Genomic DNA, 22,833 nt, shown 5'->3' on the forward strand with positions numbered 1-22,833 from the left:
GATGGTAAAAAATAAACTGACAGGGGCTATAACCCTCCCTTACTCTATCCAAAATGGAAAAAAAAAGTGTTGCCTATAGTTCTACTTTAAGCACAAATTTCTGATAATTTTATGGAGAGGACTAAGAAGATATACCCATGCCAACGATGCAGCAAAAAACATAGAGCACAGTGAGGAAGGTTTGTGGTCCAGGATGATAGGACAGTCAAAATTAGAAGCAGTTTGCGTTACACTAACAGTGTAGCGCAAGCCGGCGGGGACTCTTTCCGTGCTGCCCCCCTACAAAGTGCTGCCCTAGGGCTGGGCCTTGTTGGCTTAAGCCAGGATACAGCGTTGCCCTTCCACCATGTATAAGTCATTCCACCACCCTGAAACCTTCCACCATGTATAAGTCATCCCACCACCCTGGACCCTTCCACCATGTATAAGTCATCCCACCACCCTGGACCCTTCCACCATGTATAAGTCATCCCACCACCCTGGACCCTTCCACCATGTATAAGTCATCCCACCACCCTGGACCCTTCCACCATGTATAAGTCATATCACCACCCTGGACCCTTCCACCATGTATAAGTCATTCCACCACCCTGGACGCCCCCACCATGTATAAGTCATCCCACCACCCTGGACCCTTCCACCATGTATAAGTCATCCAACCACCCTGGACGCCCCCACCATGTATAAGTCATCCCACCACCCTGGACCCTTCCACCATGTATAAGTCATCCCACCACCCTGTACGCCTCCACCATGTATAAGTCATCCAACCACCCTGGACGCCCCCACCATGTATACGTCATCCCACCACCCTGGACCCTTCCACAATGTATAAGTCATTCCACCACCCTGGACGCCCCCACCATGTATAAGTCATCCCACCACCCTGGACCCTTCCACCATGTATAAGTCATCCCACCACCCTGGACCCTTCCACAATGTATAAGTCATTCCACCACCCTGGACGCCCCCACCATGTATAAGTCATCCCACCACCCTGGACCCCCCATCATGTATAAATCATCCCACCACCCTGGACCCTTCCACCATGTATAAGTCATCCCACCACCCTGGACCCTTCCACCATGTATAAGTCATCCCACCACCCTGGAACCCTCCACCATGTATAAGTCATCCCACCACCCTGTATGCCTCCACCATGTACAAGTCATCCCACCACCCTGGACGCCCCCACCATGTATAAGTCATCCCACCACCCTGGAACCCCTCCACCATGTATAAGTCATCCCACCACCCTGTATGCCCCCACCATGTACAAGTCATCCCACCACCCTGGACGCCCCCACCATGTATAAGTCATTCCACCATCCTGGACCCTTCCACCATGTATAAGTCATCCCACCACCCTGGACGTCCCCACCATGTATAAGTCATCCCACCACCCTGGACGTCCCCACCATGTATAAGTCATCCCACCACCCTGGACGTCCCCACCATGTATAAGTCATCCCACCACCCTGGACGCCCCCACCATGTATAAGTCATCTCACCACCCTGGACGCCCTCACCATGTATAAGTCATCCCACCACCATGGACACTTCCACCATGTATAAGTCATTCCACCACCCTGGACCCTTCCACCATGTATAAGTCATCCCACCACCCTGGACCCTTCCACCATGTATAAGTCATTCCACCACCCTGGACGCCCCCACCATGTATAAGTCATCCCACCACCCTGGACCCCCCATCATGTATAAATCATCCCACCACCCTGGACCCTTCCACCATGTATACGTCATCTCACCACCCTGGACGCCCTCACCATGTATAAGTCATCCCACCACCATGGACCCTTCCACCATGTATAAGTCATTCCACCACCCTGGACCCTTCCACCATGTATAAGTCATCCCACCACCCTGGACCCTTCCACCATGTATAAGTCATTCCACCACTCTGGACCCTTCCACCATGTATAAGTCATCCCACCACCCTGGACCCTTCCACCATGTATAAGTCATCCCACCACCCTGGACGCCCCCACCATGTATAAGTCATTCCACCACCCTGGACGCCCCCACCATGTATAAGTCATCCCACCACCCTGGACCCTTCCACCATGTAAAGTATAAAAATGTAGCCATTTAAAAAAGGATACAAAGAAAAGCCCTCTGACTTGCATATTACTCTAATCCCCCGAGTCATGAAGGGTTAACCAAGCCTGCTATGCGGTTGGAGTGCTATAAGTACTTGCAGTAAGGCTTTTAGAGCTTTATTTAATTTGTATTTTGAAGGACTTTTGCTGATGGCGAGACAAACATCTTTAAAAATCTTTAATCATGATGAAATTTTCACTAATGCTCGGGATTAAGTCAATGTTTATGCCAACGCTGATTATTTTAAACCTCGAAAAATGCAACGAAGGGTCTTTTCTTGCTCTCTGTGCAAATAAGTGAATAGCACCCCCCCGTGGTGAGTTGATGAACGGCATCTACAGATAACACACAGTCATGTAACATGACAAAGGCCGATGCCAATGGTCCAGGAGCGTCGTTCCAAGATTGGTAACACCGAGCAACCAGTCAGGAATGACTCTTCAAAGTGTAAAAAAAATGTAATAAAAGTAAAATAAAGAAGAAAAAAAAAAGTCAAGCATCCCCGTCACCGTGTGCTTGCGCACAGAAACAAACGCATATGTAAGTCGCACCCGCATATGTAAACGGCCTTCAAACCACACATGTGAGGTGTCGCCGCATGCGTTAGAGCGAGAGCAATAATTCTAGCACTAGACCTCCTCTCTGAACAGGTAACCTGTAAAAAAAAATCAAGCGTCGCCTATGGAAATTTTTATGTACCGAAATTTGGCGCCATTCCACGAGTGTGACATGTTAGGTATCTATTTACTCGGCATAACATCATCTTTCACATTATACAAAAAAATTGGACTAACTTTACTGTTTGTTTGTTTTTTATTCAATAGACGTTTTTTTTTTTTTTTCAAAAAATCGCTGCACAAATACCGTGTGATGTAAAAAGTTGCACTGACTGCCATTTAAAAAAAATATATAATGTTTGGGGGTTCTGAGTAATTTTCTAGAAGAAAAATTATGATTTTTACATGTAGGAGCGAAGTGCCAGAATTGGTCCAGATGGGAAGTGGCATACCGCAAAAAAATGACCTGGTCATAAAGGGGGGTAAATCTTCCGAAGGGCAAGTGGTTGGTTAATACCGCTTTAACATTATATTTTCTATAATATACCAAACAATGTTTCAGTCTCGGCAGGGCTGCTGATGGGGGGGACCACCAGTCATCCTGTAGGGGGCCCAGGCACACAGGGGGACCACCAGTCATCCTGTAGGGGGCCCAGGCACACAGGGGGACCACCAGTCATCCTGTAGGGGACCCAGGCACAAAGGGGGACCACCAGCTCTCCTGTAAGGGGCCCAAGCACACAAGGAGGACCACCAGTCCTCCTGTAGGGGGCCCAGGCACAAAGGGGGACCACCAGCTCTCCTGTAAGGGGCCCAGGTACACAGGGGGACTACCAGTCATCCTGAAGGGGGCCCAGGTACACAGGGGGACCACCAGTCACCCTGTAGGGGACCCAGGCACAAAGGGGGACCACCAGCTCTCCTGTAAGGGGCCCAGGTACACAAGGGGACTACCAGTCATCCTGAAGGGGGCCCAGGCACACAGGGGGACCACCAGTCATCCTGTAGGGGGCTCAGGCACACAGGGGGGCCACCAGCTCTCCTGTAAGGGGCCCAGGCACACAGGGGGGACCACCAGTCTTCCTGTAGGGGGCCCAGGTACACAGGGGGACTAACAGTCATCCTGAAGGGGGCCCGAGCACACAGGGGGGGGGGCAGACAGCAGAGGGAATTGGTGTGGTCGGACGGAGAAGCAATTACAGAAGGATGCCCTGTGCGGCTCGCTGCAGCAGCTGAAAGTTCCTCTCTCTCCTGCCAGCTTTTACCTGCTGCAGGGAGAGACACAGGACATTGTTCCTGTAATTTCTTCCCCTGCACTGACCCCCCTTTCTGTTCTGCCTGCTTCTGATCCCCCCTCTGTGTGCCAACCTGTCACTGTGCAGAATATTGTTTTGATATATTTGGGGGGGCTGCCAGGTAGCCTGTACAGGGCCCCCGAGAACAGCAGCCCTGAGTCTCGGCTCCGGACACGTTGGATGGAAGGAGAACATTAAACAGATTTGTTTTGTTTTTTTCTCCTTTTTCCATTTGTAAAAATTCCTGCCGAGTGTAAACCATTTGCGAGGTTTCAGCCAAAGCTGCGAGCCGTTCTCATTATTCACGTCCGTCATGTTGCGCTCGCCTGGACGGGGATCACTTTGTTTATCTTCTTCCCCCCGTCTGCTTTCCAACAAAGCTTTTTTCCTCTTCCCCCGGTGACACAATCCTGGTGCTCAGACAAAAGGTATACATCACAGTAAGTTTATGTGCCTCGGGCTGAGCCGGGGACCGCGCCAAGCTGTCCGGGGCCTACTAGACTCAATCATTGTCGTCCAGCTTGGAGTGCGGTTCACACCGGTTCACATCCTATCCAGCCGCCATTTGTTTACCGCGCCTGGCCAAGTGCGCGGGGTTTGATGCGATCTGCGGAGGATTTCACACACATTACTTCCAGGTGTTTTTCTCGTGGAAGAAAAAAAATACGGGAAATTTATACTTTGTATCTTTTTTTTTCAGACTTCCAATGACATCATTTATCTTGTAGACAAAAATACATTGATGGTAAAAAAAAAAAACTTGTGATATGAAAATTTCACACTTCATAAAAGTCGTCTTTTACTTTCTTTCGAGGCCAAATGTAGCGAAACCCAAATAAGATCATCAGCATGTGTGGAGGATTCGGGATCCAAGCTAAAAAATGTTCAAAAAGCAAAGTTGTGTGAGATATTCTTCACCGTCTACATTTCCAGGGCGGTTAGGCCTCGTTTACATTCGCTTCAAAATGTGGCATTGGACGCTTTTGCCGCTTGCCACCCATAGCCTGCCACCAGATGCGGTGCCGCTTGCCACCCATAGCCTGCCGCCAGATGCGGTGCCGCTTGCCACCCATAGCCTGCCACCAGATGCGGTGCCGCTTGCCACCCATAGCCTGCCACCAGATGCAATGCCGCTTGCCACCCATAGCCTGCCACCAGACGCAATGCCGCTTGCCACCCATAGCCTGCTGCCATCAGATGCAGTGCCGCTTGCCACCTATAGCCTGCCACCAGATGTAATGCCGCTTGCCACCCATAGCCTGCCACCAGATGCAGTGCCGCTTGCCACCCATAGCCTGCCACCAGATGCAGTGCTACTTGCCACCCATAGACTGCCACCAGATGCAGTGCCGCTTGCCACCCATAGCCTGCCAACAGACGCAATGCCGCTTGCCACTCATAGCCTGCCACAAGATGCAGTGTCGCTTGCCACCCATAGCCTGCCACCAGATGCAGTGCCGCTTGCCACCCATAGCCTGCCACCAGATGCAGTGCCGCTTGCCACCCATAGCCTGCCACCAGATGCGGTGTCGCTTGCCACCCATAGCCTGCCACCAGATGCGGTGCCGCTTGCCACCCCTAGCCTGCCACCAGATGCAGTGCAGCTTGCCACCCGTAGCCTGCCACCAGATGCAGGGCCGCTTGCCACCAATAGCCTGCCACCAGATGCAGTGCCGCTTGCCACCCATAGCCTGCCACCAGATGCGGTGCCGCTTGCCACCCATAGACTGCCACCAGATTCAGTGCCGCTTGCCACCCATAGCCTGCCAACAGAGGCAATGCCGCTTGCCACCCATAGCCTGCTACAAGATGCAGTGCTGCCTGCCACCCATAGCCTGCCGCCAGATGCGGTGCCGCTTGCCACCCATAGACTGCCACCAGATGCGGTACCGCTTGCCACCCATAGCCTGCCAAAAGACGCAATGCCGCTTGCCACCCATAGCCTGCCACAAGATGCAGTGCCGCTTGCCACCCATAGCCTGCCACCAGATGCAGGGCCGCTTGCCACCCATAGCCTGCCACCAGATGCAGGGCCGCTTGCCACCCATAGCCTGCTGCCACCAGATGCAGTGCCGCTTGCCACCCATAGCCTGCCACCAGATGCAGTGCCGCTTGCCATCAATAGCCTGCCACCAGATGCAGTGCCACTTGCCACCCATAGCCTGCCACCAGATGCGGTGCCACTTGCCACCCATAGCCTGCCACAAGATGCAGTGCCGCTTTTAGAAACTTATTGCTACACTAATGCCGCGTACACACGATCGATGGACTTTTTTCATCGGAAATTCCGATCGCGTGTGGGCCCCATCGGACTTTTTTCCACCGGTGTTTAGAAACAGAACATGTTTTATTTTTTTCCGAAGGGGAAAAAAGAAAAACGATCGGAAATTCCTATCGTCTGTGTGCAACTCCGAAAAAAAAAACCCCACGCATGCTCAGAATCAAGCCGACGCATGCTCGGAAGCATTGAACTTCATTTTTCTCGGCTCGTCATAGTGTTTTACGTCACCGCGTTTTAGAAGGTCAGGAATTTAGTCTGACGGTGTGTAGGCAAGACTGATGGAAGTCAGCTTCATCGGAATTCCGACGGAAAATTCCATCGGAAATTCCGATCGTGTGTACGCGCCATTAGAGGCGCCTCTCTTCTCTTTTATACTCTGGAGCTCCTGCTGGATTTTTCTTCTGATCCCCTTGTGGAGGCTTCCATTGGTGGAGGACATTTTATGGTCACACAACCAATCACATCGCTGTAATCTACTTATATGGACTCTAAACTGAAGGACTTATAAATAAATGGTTGTGGAACCGATCATTTGAGACTCCATCAGTGGCGGTCCGTCTATAGAGGGCGCTGGAGCGCCGCCCCCTCTGGTGGCTCCGCACCGCCACTGAAATAACATACATTCATGCATTGCATGAATGTATGTTATTGTTGCCGCTGCCGCTGGTCTATTCAGAGATGGCCGGAACTTGAGCGCCGACCACCTGAATAACGGCAGCTGGTTGGCTGTACGGAAGTGCCTATCAGAGCCAGCGGCTTTCCGAGTACAGCCCCTCGTCTCCCGGAAGCTTATCCTCGGAACGTACGGGGGGTGCGTCCCTTGGATAAGACTGACGGCCGTCTCAGCCAGTCAGGTTCACCGATTCTGGTTATCGGTAACCTGATTGGCTGAAGCGTCACCAAGGCGGGAGAAGACATCGAGGGACGTGGAAGGAGAAAGGTAAGTGCATTTTACAGGACACAGTAGCGACAATGGGCACAGTGGGACAAAGGGCACAGTGGCATCAATGGGCACAGTGGCAACAATTAAAGGGCATTCATTCATTCATTTATTCAGTGACATGCACAGTGGCAACAATGGGCACAGTGGCGACAATTAAAGGGCACAGTGGTGACAATTGGCACAGTGGCGACAATTGAGGGGCACAGTGGCTGCGTTTGATGGCATGGCACAGTGGTGACAATTAATGGCACAGTGACTGCGTTTGATGGCATGGAACAGTGGCTGCGTTTGATGGCATGGCACAGTGGTGCGAATTGATGGCATAGTGACTGCATTTGATGGCATGGCACAGTGTTGATAATTGATGGCACAGTGGCTGCGTTTGATGGCATGGCACAGTGGTGATAATTGATGGCACAGTGGCTGCGTTTGATGGCATGGCACAGTGGTGCGAATTGATGGCATAGTGACTGCATTTGATGGGCACAGTGGTGATAATTGATGGCACAGTGGCTGCGTTTGATGGCACAGTGGTGACAATTGATGGCACAGTGGCTGCGTTTGATGGCATGGAACATTGGTGCGAATTGATGGCATAGTGACTGCATTTGATGGGCAAAGTGAGGCTGCAATTTTTTTCTTTTTTTTTTTTTCGTTTGCGCCCCCCAAACATTTTGAGCACCAGCCGCCACTGGACTCCATTATTTCTTATGGGAAAATTCGCTTTGATATACAAGTGCTTTGGATTACAAGCATGTTTCCGGAACGAATTATACTTGCAATCCAAGGTTTTACTGTACTTGATTTGGAAATTTGGATACATTTTATGGGCCAGATTCACAAAGAGATACTCCGGTGTATTATCTCCTGATATCTCAGATACACCATCGTATCTCTGACTTACACTGGTCCTATCTATGCGCCTCATTCATAGAATCAGATACGCATAGATAGGGCTAAGATCTGACAGAGTTACACTGTGTTACACTGTCGGATCTTTTTTTCAATTAAAAAATGGCGCCGGGGGCGTTCCCGCTGATTTACGATAAATAATATGTAAATCAGCGAGATACGCGAATTCACGAACGTACGCGGACCCGACGCAGTCTTCTTACGACGTTTCTGTAGCGGCTTTCCCGGCATATACTTACCCCTGCTTTTATCAGGCGCAGCCAATGTTAAGTATAGCCGACGTTCCCGCGTCGAATTTGAATTTTCTAACGTCGTTTGCGTACGCCGATTCACAAACACGTGCGTCGCAAGTCACGCTCACGTCGAAACCACTGACGTCCTAGTGACGTCAGTGGGAGCAATGCACGCCGGGAAATTCCCCGGACGGCGCATGCGCATTTAAATCGGCGCGGGAACGCGCCTGATTTAAATAGTACACTCCCCCTAGCCGCAGAATTTGAATTCCGCCGGGGGATTTAGGATCCGCCGCCGCAAGTTTGGAGGTAAGTGGTTTGTGAATTAGCCACTTTCCTCTCAAACTTGCGGGAGCGGATCTTAAATCACGTAGATCGAGCGGATCTATAGATCCGCTGATCTACGTGAATCTGGCCCATTGATTTTTTTTTGTACCGAATACAATTCTAGATTTTTAATATCCTAAAAAAAAAAAATGGAATGGTTGTTGTGGCTTAGAAGGCCCAGTGATTGGTTTATTACGATGTGATGGAAATCTCTCTGACAAGAGGGAAGAGGAAACCTTCATAAAGACGCGGCCCGCCATTTCTTTAGGGAGGAGCGTTCGCCAATCACCATACATAACATTCCGATCCCTTTCCCTACTTTATGGAGAATTATTTCCAACATCTGTTTCTCATAACATTTCTCCATCTCTCTCCTCAGAAGACGAGGCTTGTGACTCCTCAAAGGTTTGGAAGGATGAATAATTCTTCTGTAACTATAGAGCCTTATGTCTGATGTCATTCCCCCTGCTAGTGCCACCTGCAAGTGCCCACCAGTGCCACCTATCAATGCTCATGAGTGCCACCTATCAATGCCCATGAGTGCCACCTATCAATGCCCATGAGTGCCACCTATCAATGCCTCATCAGTGCCACCTAGCAGTGCTGCCTATCAGTGCCCATCATGAATTATGGGGCCCCTTACACAGCTTCAGGCATGGGCCCCCTGCAGCAGAGAACCAGGGGGGGGGGGGGGGGGTGCTGCTGCCGCCTGAAATTGAGAAGCGGGGGGGAGGGGCTGCCACAAATTGAAGTGGGGGGGGCCCTTTACAAAAAAAAAAAGAAATAAAGAAAAATATATATAAAAAAAAAGGGGCATGTGGGCCCTTTAACAAAAAGAAAAAAAGAAATGAAAAATATATATTTCTTTTTTTTTTTTAAAGGGTGGGTTGCCATCTGGGGCCCTTTAATAAAAAAAATATATAAACAGAAATAAAAAAATAAACATTTATAAAAAAAATGGGGTTTGCCATCTGGGGCCATGGGGACCTCTGAGCCCTTTAATACATATATATATATATATATATATATATATATATATATATATATATATATATATATATATATATATATATATAAAAATAAATAAAAAAAAGATTTTTTTTTTTATTAAAAAAAAGGGGGATTCTCATCCGGGGGCCCTGGGGGCCTCCGGACCCCTTTTTTTTTTTTAAAGGGGGTTGCCATCCGGGCCCCTGGGGACCTCCGGGCCCCTTACAGGTGTACTGCCTGTACCCGGCCCTGCCCAGAATGACCCTCATATTACCTGCTGGGAATGTTCGGAGGGCCCGGTGTAAATATTCCCAATCTGAGGATTGCTGTTCTCTTAATGGATCTTCCTGCTCTTCCTTGCACCCAATACTCTACAACTGCGTTTGTTTTCATTCCTTCCGGCGTCAACTTCCTTCTCACCGAGACCAGAATAGAACCTTTCCTGAAATTGTCTTCCCCACATTTCTCCTATTTTCAGACGTTATTTGGAATTATATCATTTATAAACAAAAACTTAGAATGTAACCCCCCCCCCCCCCCCCCACCCAACATATCTCCCTTCATTTCATAGTGTCCCGGAGCATGTTACCAGAACCTTACTATAGCCTACTATACTATACCTACTACTATACCCTTCTACTATACTACTATACCCTTCTACTATACTATACCTCCTACTATACTATACCTCCTACTATACCCTTCTACTATACTATCCCTCTTACTATACCCTTCTACTATACTATACCTCCTACTATACCCTTCTACTATACTATACCTCCTACTATACCCTTCTACTATACTATACCTCCTACTATACCCTTCTACTGTACTATACCTCCTACTATACCCTTCTACTATACTATACCTCCTACTATACCCTTCTACTGTACTATACCTCCTACTATACCCTTCTACTATACTATACCTCCTACTATACCCTTCTACTATACCACCGTATAATATACCCTTCTACTATACTCTACCTCCTACTATACCCTTCTACTTTACTATACCTCCTACTATACCCTTCTACTATACTATACCTCCTACTCTACCCTTCTACTATACTATACCTCCTACTATACCCTTCTACTATACTATACCTCCTACTATACCCTTCTACTATACCACCGTATCCTACTATACTACTATACCCTTCTACTATACTATACCTCCTACTATACCCTTCTACTGTACTATACCTCCTACTCTACCCTTCTACTATACTATACCTCCTACTATACTACTATACCCTTCTACTATACTATACCTCCTACTATACCCTTCTACTATACTATACCTCCTACTATACCCTTCTACTACACTATACCTCCTACTATACCCTTCTACTATACCACCGCATCCTACTATACTACTATACCCTTCTACTATACCACTGTATCCTACTATACTACTATACCCTTCTACTATACCACTGTATCCTACTATACTACTATACCCTTCTACTATACCACCGCATCCTACTATACTACTATACCCTTCTACTATACCACCGTATCCTACTATACTACTATACCCTTCTACTATACTACAATATCCTACTATACTACTATACCCTTCTACTATACCAATGTATACTACTATACCCTTCTACTATACCAACGTATCCTACTATACTACTGTGACGAGATCCTTCCTCGCCCAGTTCTGCTCTCCCGACACTCCCCTGCTACCAGTGAGTCAGCTTGCAGATTGCAGCGTCTGATGGTCCAGTCATCCAAGGTTCCGGGGTCCGAACTACAGCTATGTGCCATTCAGACCCATTAAGAACAAACACCAGGCAGGCTGTATGTAAGTTCAAGCAGGACTCTTTATTTTCAAATACACAGCACACTTTTATACAGAATTTGGAACATCCCACTCCCAACAACCGCTTTCCTATTGGTCAATTGTAAAGTATATCCAGTCTTCACTCAAGTCCTCCTTGACCATGCAAATGAGGACTTGAAATTTGTCAACAGGGATTGGTCCAATAGCTTGGATAGAAAGACTTGTGTATTGAGACAGAAGCCCCAGGGGGTAATCAATGTACACAATAACCCGGTCTACTTAATTACTACCTCTGAGAGGTTACATTGCTTTAGACAATAGAATGCTAATTCAATACAGCTGACAGGAGGCTTCTGACCTTTAGAACAATAAACACATACATCTAGATTCAATTAACCTTCAATCCATAGTTTTTAGCCAGACGGAGCGTCTCCGACACCCGCTCTTAACCTGCAGAACACAATAAAAGGTATTTCTCTAGCTGGTTCCACTTAGCATTTCAATAACCGGTGTCCTTGCATTGAATGTCCCTCTCCTGTGTAACAGATGTCAAGTAGAAACACTTTAATATCTTAAGATCCATGACATTACTTCCCCTGGGAAACAGTCCAACAGCCGCAGTGGGACCCAAACGGGTCAACTCGAGGATGTTGGAAAAATAGTCTTAAAGTTCCAGGACTGTCTGCTAGGATGACCCATCTGCCTTCCTGTTTTGAGGTCCTGGCCCATAATCGGACGGCAAGAGGCTTGCATTCAGTCCTCTCCAAAAGCCCCTGTCCCGGCTAGGTCTGTCACACATCTCCCCCTTTGGCAGGAGACTAACACTGGGAGAGACCCCAATTCCGGTACCCACCCAGTACCCCAGATAACTTGTCCCAAACAGAGCATTACTCACCCAGCCAATCTCTGCCTCTCTCAGAGAACACGCCTGCCGCTGGGGAGAGGCCTGGACTGGCCCTTCTCCCTGGAGTCCTTTCAGCCGCTGGAGAGAAGACAGGGTGGCTGGGCTCAGTTCATCATGCCGTTGGGAATATGGGCCAACTGGCCACCATTCCTGGGGTATACCAGTGGAGACTGCAGTCCCATCCACTGATGCTAGGTAAAAATCCCCCGGTGCTTGCAAAGCAAAGCCGACATCCTCCTGTCTCAGTGCCGCACCATGTTCTGGGGTTGTGTCCGTGGAGATCGGAGTCCCATCCACTACCACAGGAACCCCCTCTTCTGTTAGTTGAGAGCAGAGGCCCGGGGCACTCTGCTCTGATGCCAGCTCTTCCGCTGGGCTGCTGTGAGTGGAGACCACAGTCCCATCCACCGATATCCGCTCAAGCTGTAGTGGGGTGTAGCCGCCAGTAGCATCCTGTCCTGCTGCCAGTGATTCAGCTGGGAGTACGAGCTTTACCACCTCAGTTTGTTGCTGGGGAGGGGGGCCAACCGCCCCGGCTCCCTGGAACTCCACAGTTGGTCCCGGTGCTGGGCAGAGATGGCTAGCACTCCGCCCTGTTGCCAGCACTTCTGCTGGAGGCTCCCCAGGTTGTTCTTCCTCAGCAGAAAAGTCTATCAAATCCCCTGTCTCTACAACTGGTGTCTGGGGATAGAGGTTCACCATCTTCTGTCCATGGAACCCAGAAGATGCTATAGGTACTGAGCAGAGGTTAGCAGAGCTCGGCCCTGCGGTCAGTACTTCAGCTTTGGGAATGGCCATCTCCAGATTTTCCACTGCCGATTCACTGGCATACTGCTGGACAGGCACAATCCTCCATTCAAAATCATCCCATGCAGAAACCGGATCATCAAGGTCAGTCAGCGCTTGCTGCATCCGCCATAAGACCTCCGGGTCCATAGCTACAGGGGCAGGTTGGCAAAGCCCACTGTTACTCTGCCACATTGCCGATTCTTCAGCCAGGATTTCATCACTGTCAGCTGATATTTCCTCAAAGTTCCATGTAAAGGGAACCTCACCCTGCTGCTGAGCGAAGTCTAGCAGCTGTTTGTAGGCGATTTCCAGTTCCCATTCCTGAGCGGCCAGGAATTCCAAATCTTCCTGTAACCAGTGCACTTCCGGGACATTCAGTCTTCGCTCTCTGTGCTCCATTATTTCCTCCCAACGCCACTCCCGATCGCTCCCAAAGTTGGGATCCCTGGACATCCTCCAATACAACAATCCCAGGCCATCATAGCCAAAGCCTTCCGTGGGGCTGTCATCCGCTGACCACGGGCACTCTTGGACTACATACCACCGGAGGGCTCTGTAGCTCTCGTCCAACCGCATCTCTGCCCGGATCAGCCTGCTTAACTCTGCTGTCAACTCCTGCTTCGGTTGTTCCCCTAATAACAGCATTCTTACTTCATACTGTGACCAGTACCTTACATGGATGGAGGGGAGAGCTTTTCCCTGGTGTCGCTGCTCACGGGCTAGCGCTTCTTTCCAGAGTTCGCAGCGGATCGAATCAGACCATCCAAGGAGGACCTCCTCTGATACTGGTCCTCTGCGCTGTATCTGCTTCTCTCGCAACCTCCTGCTGAATTCCTCTTCCATGGTTACTGGTATCTGTACCTCTCCTCTTCTTTCCTTTGGTGCTGCTTCTTTAGGCGTTGTCACCGATCGCCGTATTTCTGCAATTCTCAGCTCCTGTTGCCGCTCTCGTTCTCTCTGTTGTCGCTCTCGTTCTCTCTCATCCTGCCGCTGGAGGTCTCTAATGGTATTCTGTATGGCGGTCTCTGATGGGTTCGCACCATATAATGCCAACCGCTGTTGAACTCGCTGCTGGAACAAGTCTTCAACTGACCGGGGTCCTGCATCACCATCCCTCTGATCCATCTCGGCTAGCGCAATGATCAGGGTGGCCTTGTTCTTCCCACCGGTCCCTCCACGGCTCTCAAGCAAGTCTTTTAGCATGGTTCTCCTGCAGGCTGCATAGCTGGTCATTCATGGTGGTGGTTTGGAGTTGTCCCAGTAACTGGAGAGCAAATCCCACCGCTGCCAACCAATGTGACGAGATCCTTCCTCGCCCAGGTCCTGCTCTCCCGACACTCCTCTGCTACCAGTGAGTCAGCTTGCAGATTGCAACGTCTGATGGTCCAGTCATCCAAGGTTCCGGGATCCGAATTACAGCTATGTGCCATTCGGACCCATTAAGAACAAACACCAGGCAGGCTGTATGTAAGTTCCAACAGGACCCTTTATTTTCAAATACACAGCACACTTTTATACAGAATTTGGAACATCCCACTCCCAACAACCGCTTTCCTATTGGTCAATTGTAAAGTATATCCAGTCTTCACTCAAGTCCTCCTTGACCATGCAAATGAGGACTTGAAATTTGTCAACAGGGATTGGTCCAATAGCTTGGATAGAAAGACTTGTGTATTGAGACAGAAGCCCCAGGGGGTAATCAATGTACACAATAACCCGGTCTACTTAATTACTACCTCTGAGAGGTTACATTGCTTTAGACAATAGAATGCTAATTCAATACAGCTGACAGGAGGCTTCTGACCTTTAGAACAATAAACACATACATCTTCACACATACATTCTAGATTCAATTAACCTTCAATCTATAGTTTTTAGCCAGACGGAGCGTCTCCGACACCCGCTCTTAACCTGCAGAACACAATAAAAGGTATTTCTCTAGCTGGTTCCACTTAGCATTTCAATAACCAGTGTCCTTGCATTGAATGTCCCTCTCCTGTGTAACAGATGTCAAGTAGAAACACTTTAATATCTTAAGATCCATGACAACTACTATACCCTTCTACTATACCACCGTATCCTACTATACTACTATACCCTTCTACTATACCACCGTATCCTACTATACTACTATACCCTTCTACTATACCACCGTATCCTACTATACCCTTCTACTATACTACTATACCCTTCTACTATACCACCGTATACTACTATACTACTATACCCTTCTACTACACCACTGTATCCTACTATACTACTATACCCTTCTACTATACCACCGTATCCTACTATACTACTATACCCTTCTACTATACTACTATACCCTTCTACTATACCACCGTATCCTACTATACTACTATACCCTTCTACTATACCACCGTATCCTACTATACCCTTCTACTATACTACCGTATCCTACTATACTACTATACCCTTCTACTATACCACCGTATACTACTATACTACTATACCCTTCTACTACACCACTGTATCCTACTATACTACTATACCACCGTATCCTACTATACTACTATACCCTTCTACTATACCACCGTATCCTACTATACTACTATACCCTTCTACTATACTACTATACCCTTCTACTATACCACCGTATCCTACTATACTACTATACCCTTCTACTATACTACCGTATCCTACTATACTACTATACCCTTCTACTATACCACCGTATCCTACTATACTACTATACCCTTCTACTATACTACTATACCCTTCTACTATACTACCGTATCCTACTATACTACTATACCATTCTACTATACCACCGTATCCTACTATACTACTATACCCTTCTACTATACCACCGTATCCTACTATACTACTATACCCTTCTACTATACCCTTCTACTATACCACCGTATCCTACTATACTACTATACCCTTCTACTATACCACCGTATCCTACTATACTACTATACCCTTCTACTATACCACCGTATCCTACTATACTACTATACCCTTCTACTATACCACCGTATCCTACTATACTACTATACCCTTCTACTATACCACCGTATCCTACTATACTACTATACCCTTCTACTATACTACTATACCATTCTACTATACCACCGTATCCTACTATACTACTATACCCTTCTACTATACCACCGTATCCTACTATACTACTATACCCTTCTACTATACTACTATACCCTTCTACTATACCACCATATCCTACTATACTACTATACCCTTCTACTATACCACCGTATCCTACTATACTACTATACCCTTCTACTATACCACCGTATCCTTCTATACTACTATACCCTTCTACTACACCACCGTATCCTTCTATACTACTATACCCTTCTACTATACCACCGTATCCTACTATACCCTTCTACTATACCACCGTATCCTACTATACCCTTCTACTATACCACCGTATCCTACTATACTACTATACCTTTCTATTATTTCCCCTGCTGTAGCAAATTGGATCATGCTCTGCTGGGGTTTTTTGCCTTCCTCTGGATCAACTGTGGGAATGGAGTTGGGTGTATGGGATTTTACTGTGTTTTTTATTTTGTTTTTTTTATTTTTTGTGGTTGAACTGGATGGACTTGTGTCTTTTTTCAACCTGACTAACTATGTAACTATGTAACTATACCACTATATCCTACTATACTACTATACCCTTCTACTATACTATTGTACCCTTCTACTATACAACAATATTTGACTATAACCTACTATACCCTTCTACTATACCACCGTATCCTACTAAACTTCTATATCCTTCTACTATACCACCGTATCCTACTATACTACTATACCCTTATACTATACTACTATACCCTTCTACTATACCACCGTATCCTACTATACTACTATACCCTTCTGCTACTATACCCTTCTATTATACTACAATATCCTACTATACTACTATACCCTTCTATTATACTACCATATACTACTATACGGTATCCTACTATACTACTATACTACAATAATTTTTGCGCTATAAACAAAAATAGAGCGACAATTTTGAAAAAAATTCAATATTTTTTCCTTTTTGCTATAATAAATATCCCCCAAAAATATATAAAAAAAAAAATTTCCTCAGTTTAGGCCGATACGTATTCTTCTACATATTTTTGGTAAAAAAAATCGCAATAAGCGTTTATCGATTGGTTTGCGCAAAATGTATAACGTTTACAAAATAGGGGATAGTTTTATTGCATTTTTATTAATAATTTTTTTTTTTTACTACTAATGGCGGCGATCAGCGATTTTTTTTTCGTGACCGCGACATTATGGCGGGCACATCGGACAATTTTACACATTTTTGGGACAATTGTCATTTTCACAGCGAAAAGTGCTATAAAAATGCATTGTTTACTGTGAAAATGACAATTGCAGTTTGGGAGTTAACCACAAGGGGGCGCTGAAGGGGTTAAATGTGACCTAATTTGTGTGTCTAACTGTAGGGGGGCGGGGCTGGACGTGTGACGTCATTGATCGCGTTTCCCTATATCGGGGAACACACGATCAATGACGGCGCCACAGTGAAGAACGGGGAAGGTGTGTTTACACACGGCTCTCCTCGTTCTTCAGCTCCGGGGACCGATTGCGGGACTCCAGCGGTGATCGGGTCCCGCGGCCGCGGTCACGGAGCTCCAGACTGGGTCGCGGGCGCCGCGCCCGTGACCCACGGCTGGGCACTTAAAGAGGACGTACAGGTACGCGCTTGTGCCCAGCCGTGCCATTCTGCCGACGTATATGTGCAGGAGGCGGTCCTTAAGTGGTTAAATACTTTTTCTTTAAATTCTGTTGAGGATCGCCAGCCAGGCCCCTAATTCCCCTCAGAGAATGCCATGGATTTCCAGCTCTGCAGCTTGAGCTTATCCATGTGCACAGCATATGACTAGGACTAATCCCGAGTGACCAGCGGCAGAATATTACACTCTGTATTCTATAAACTCCCATGTTAAACGTCAGTCTAGTCATGGACACAGTGAGGCATGGGCACAGTGAGGCATGGGCACAGTGAGGCATGGACACAGTGAGGCATGGGCACAGTGAAGCATGGGCACAGTGAGGCATGGGCACAGTGAGGCATGGGCACAGTGAGGCATGGGCACAGTGAGGCATGGACACAGTGAAGCATGGGCACAGTGAGGCATGGACACAGTGAGGCATGCAAGTGGACACAATGGGCCAGATTCAGATAAAGATACAACGGCGTATCTCTGAGTTCCGTCGGTCGGATCTATGCGCCTGATTCATAGAATCAGGTTCCGCATAGATCTCCCTAAGATCCGCCAGGTGTAAGTGACTTACACCGTCGGATCTTAGGCTGCATATTCACGCTGGCCGCTAGGTGGCGCTTCCGTATAGTTACGCGAGGAATATGCAAATGAGCTAGATACGCAAATTCAGAAACGTACGTCCCGCCAGCGCATTTTTTTTTTACGTTAGGCTTTTTTCGGCGTATAGTTACCCCTGCTATATGAGGCGTAGCTAATGTTAAGTATGGACGTCGTTCCCGCGCCAAATTTTGACATTTTTACGTTGTTTGCGTAAGTCGTTCGCGAATACGGCTTTACGTCATTTACGTTCACGTTGAATCCAATACGTCCTTGCGGCGTAATTTGGAGCAATGCACACTGGGATATTTTTTACGGATGGTGCATGCGCCGTTCAAAAAATATGTCAAAAACGCGGGGGGCAAGTAAAATTTAAATAAAGCACGCCCCCAACATCCCCATTTGAATTAGGCGGGCTTACGCTGCCACACATACGTTACGTCACCTAAGGGCGCAAGTTCTTTCTGAATACAGAACTTGCGCCCAAAGTTACAGCGGCGTAACGCCTCGGCTTATATTCGGGTCGGCTTATACTCGAGTATATACGGTAATTGCACATGTCTAGTAACAGGGATGTGCAGCGCAAAGCTTGTATTATTTGGGTATCAGAGTCCGTTCCACAACCAGCCATCAAATTCGATCCTGACCTGGAAAATACCAGACGCGATCTGAAGGTTTCGATCGGATTGGTCGCTGGTCGTGGAATAATTGCGAACACTTTTTTTTAAGAGCGATGTTTTGAAACCTTCAGACTTCAGCTTTTTATGGAGTAAATTGATATTTTCCCCGGCGCTCTTCTGACCTTTTCTTCTCTTTCCTCCCCATCCAGCGCTTTAATCTTGTCCAACATCTTGCTGTCCGCCAATGGAGAATGGGAATGCGCCGTGTCTACGGAGTACGGCAACGTCAGCAAAAAGGTGGAGCTGGTAGTCCTGGAGACCTCGGCGTCCTACTGTCCGTCCGACAGGGTGACCAACAACAGAGGGGAGTTCAGGTAGGTGTTCCGTTTTTATTAGACATGTGCAATTCCTTTCGTTCCAAATACGGGGGGCAGATCCACAGAGCGAGTACGCCGGCGTATCTACTGATACGCCGGCGTACTTTCAAATTTCCCGCGTCGTATCGTTGTTTTGAATCCTCAAACCAAGATACGACGGCATCTGGGTTAGATCCGACAGGTATACGTCCTCGTACGCCTTCGGATCTTAGATGCAATACTTCGCCGTCCGCTGGGTGGCGTTCACGTCGTTTTCCACGTCGGGTATGGAAATTAGCTATTTCCGTCAATCCACAAACGTACGAGCGGCCGGCGCATTTTTTTTTTACGGCGTCTCTAGACGGCTTTTTCCGGCGTATAGTTAAAGCTGGTATTTCGTCGCGTATAGTTAGACCTGCCATGTTAAGTATGGCCGTCGTTCCCGCGTTTATTTTGAATTTTTTTTTATTTTTTGCGTAAGTCGTTCGTGATTCGGGATGGACGTAATTCACGTCTAAGTTAAAAAAAATGACGTCGTTGCGACGTCATTTAGCGCAATGCACGGCGAGAAATTTTGAAACGGAGCATGCGCAGTTCATTCGGCACGGAGACGCGCTTCATTTAAATGAAACACGCCCCCTAATCACCGATTTGAATTCCGCCGCCAGAGATGCACTACGCCGCCGTAACTTACGGCGCAAATTCTTCCAGGATTCAATTTAAATCCAGGTAAGGTACGGCGGCGTAGCGTATCTCTGATACGCTGCGCGGGTGCAGATCTCTGTGGATCTGCCCCACGATTTTTAACACATTTTGACAAATTTAATTTCCGAATTTTCTAATTTCCGACATTTCGGAGATTTGGAAATTAAAAATTTCGTAAATGTGAGAATTTAAAATTTCAGAAATTAAAAAGTTCGTAAATTCGTAAATTTAGGAAATTCGTATATATTCGAAATTTCGACAATATGAATTTCAAGATTTTCAAAAATTAGAATTTCAAAATTTCGAAAAATTTAGAAATTCGATAATCGAAAATGAAGAATTCCGAATTTCTCGTATTTGCGAATTTCCGATTCCCGAATAAAGCTAAAAAATGAAAATGAACACATGTTTTGGCAGTGCACGTCTAGTTTTCATTGTCAATTAAAGTGCAAAATGAGAGTCTTGAGCTTCCCAAGACACTTTGGGGCATATCCACATAGATCTGCACCCGCGCAGCGTATCAGAGATACGCTACGCCGCCGTACCTTACCTGGCATTCTTTCAAATCCTCAAAGATTTTGTGCCGTAAGTTACGGCGGCGTAGTGTATTTCTGGCGGCGGAATTCAAATCGGCGATTAGGGGGCGTGTTTAACTGGGCATGCTCCGTTTCGAAATTTCCCGCCATGCATTGGGCGAAATGACGTTGTAAGGACGTCATTTTTTAAACTTAGACGTGATTTACGTCCATCCAGATTCACGCACGACTTACGCAAAAAAAAGAAAAATTCTAATTTCGACGCGGGAACGACGGCCATACTTAAACATGGTAAGTCTATCTATACGCCGCAAAAAAAGCAGCTTTAACTATACGCCGGAAAAAGCCGACTAGAGACGACGTAAGAGAATGCGACGGCCGCGCGTATGTTCGTGGATCGTCGGAAATAGCTAATTTGCATACCCAACGCGGAAAACGACGCGAACCCCACCCAGCGGACGCCGAAGTATTTCATCTGCGATCTGAAGGCGTACGCCTGTCGGATCGAACCCAGAAGCCGTCGTATCTTGGTTTGAGGATTCAAACTAAAGATACAATGCAGCAAATTTGAAAGTACGCCGGCGTATCAGTAGATACGCCGGCGTACGGTACTCGCTCTGTGGATCTGGCCCTTTAATTGTTTAACTGGTGACAGGAAGAAAAGCAATGGGCAGCCAACATGTTTCAGGGGCCTCGACCCTTGAAAAATGCCCTAAACCCTTCATTCCAGTAAGAACCAAACACAGCGCCCCCCTCCCCCTCCCCTCCCCCGCAGTGTATTATAGTTATTACTAACTTTGCGGTGGGTTCCTGACGTTTTCTGCAGGCAGTCTGTAGTGGGTGGAGCCTGTTGGGCCCCTCCCACAGCTCTGCTCTCTCTCCCTGTGCAGGGTGACTGGTCTTGTCTCCGCCCCCTTCCTGTAGTTTTCTGCAGGCATCCTGTAGTGGGTGGAGCCTGTTGGGCTCCTCCCACAGCTCTGCTCTCTCTCCCTGTGCAGGGTGACTGGGGAAGGTCCCCAAGGATGCCCACCCATGACCACCGGGGATGCCATCCATGGCCACCAGGAATGTCCACCACTGATGACCACCAGGTATGCCAATCTGTGCCCAAAAATGATGCCAATCAGTGCCCATCAATAATGCCTGCCAGTGCCTCATTTACAGTGATTTACAGTGATTCCCATCAGTGCCACTTATCAGTGCCCATCAGAGACACCCATAAGTACCCACCAGTGCAGCCTATCAGTGCCACATTGGAGTGCCCATCAGTGCCGCATATCAGTGCCGCCTATCAGTGCCCATCAGTGCCGCATATCAGTGCCACCTATTAATGCCCATCAGTGATGCATATCAGTGCCACCTATTAATGTCCATCCGTGCCGCATATCAGTGGCATCTATCGGTGCCCAGCAGTGCCGAATACCAGTGCCACCTATCAGTGCTCATCAGTGCCGCATATCAGTGCCACTTATAAATGCCAATTAGTGCTGCATATCAGTTTCACCTATCAATGCCCATCAGTGCTGCATATCAATGCCACCTATCAGTGCTCATCAGTGCCGCCTATTAATGCCCATCTGTGCCGCATATCAGTATCACCTATCAGTGCCGTCTATCGGTGCCCAGCAGTGCCGCTTATCAGTGCCACCTATCAGTGCCCATCAGTGCCGCATATCAGTGCCACCTATCAGTGCCCATCAGTGCCGCATATCAGTGCCACCTATCAATGTCCATCAGTGCCGTCTATCGGTGCCCAACAGTGCTGCATATCAGTGCCACCTATCAGTGCCCATCAGTGTTGTCTATCAGTTCCCATTAGTGCTGCATATCAGTGCCACCTATTAGTGCCCATCAGTGCCACATATCAGTGCCACCTATCAATGCCCACATACACACACTGAAAGGGTACTGGAGAGGCGGGGCAGCTATAATCTTGGGATTATTTTTTTTTTAAAACACAGATTTTTACATACTGTCCCTGATGGGGCACCCTAGTGGCATGGGGCCCTCGGGCAGTGCCCGAATGGTCAGTCCGCCCCTGGGTGTGAGGAATGTGAAACTGCTAGAGATAAAAAAGAATAATAGAATAATAGAAGTGTAGGTTTAGTGGATTAGTCCCCGGGGACAT

At 47.7% G+C, this 22,833-nt stretch overlaps 1 protein-coding gene across 1 annotated transcript in view; it reads left to right on the top strand.

Moving 5' to 3' along the window:
* ADGRA2 (adhesion G protein-coupled receptor A2) overlaps positions 1 to 22,833 on the top strand; it is a 258,205-nt gene that overhangs the window by 202,485 nt on the left and 32,887 nt on the right. The window contains exon 8 of the mRNA XM_040342182.1: positions 19,318 to 19,482. Coding sequence (XP_040198116.1) covers positions 19,318 to 19,482 — 165 coding nt within the window. The remainder of the gene's footprint in view (positions 1 to 19,317; positions 19,483 to 22,833) is intronic.

Source organism: Rana temporaria, chromosome 3 (genome assembly GCF_905171775.1).
Source record: "Rana temporaria chromosome 3, aRanTem1.1, whole genome shotgun sequence".
NCBI classification, from domain to species: Eukaryota; Metazoa; Chordata; class Amphibia; order Anura; family Ranidae; genus Rana; species Rana temporaria.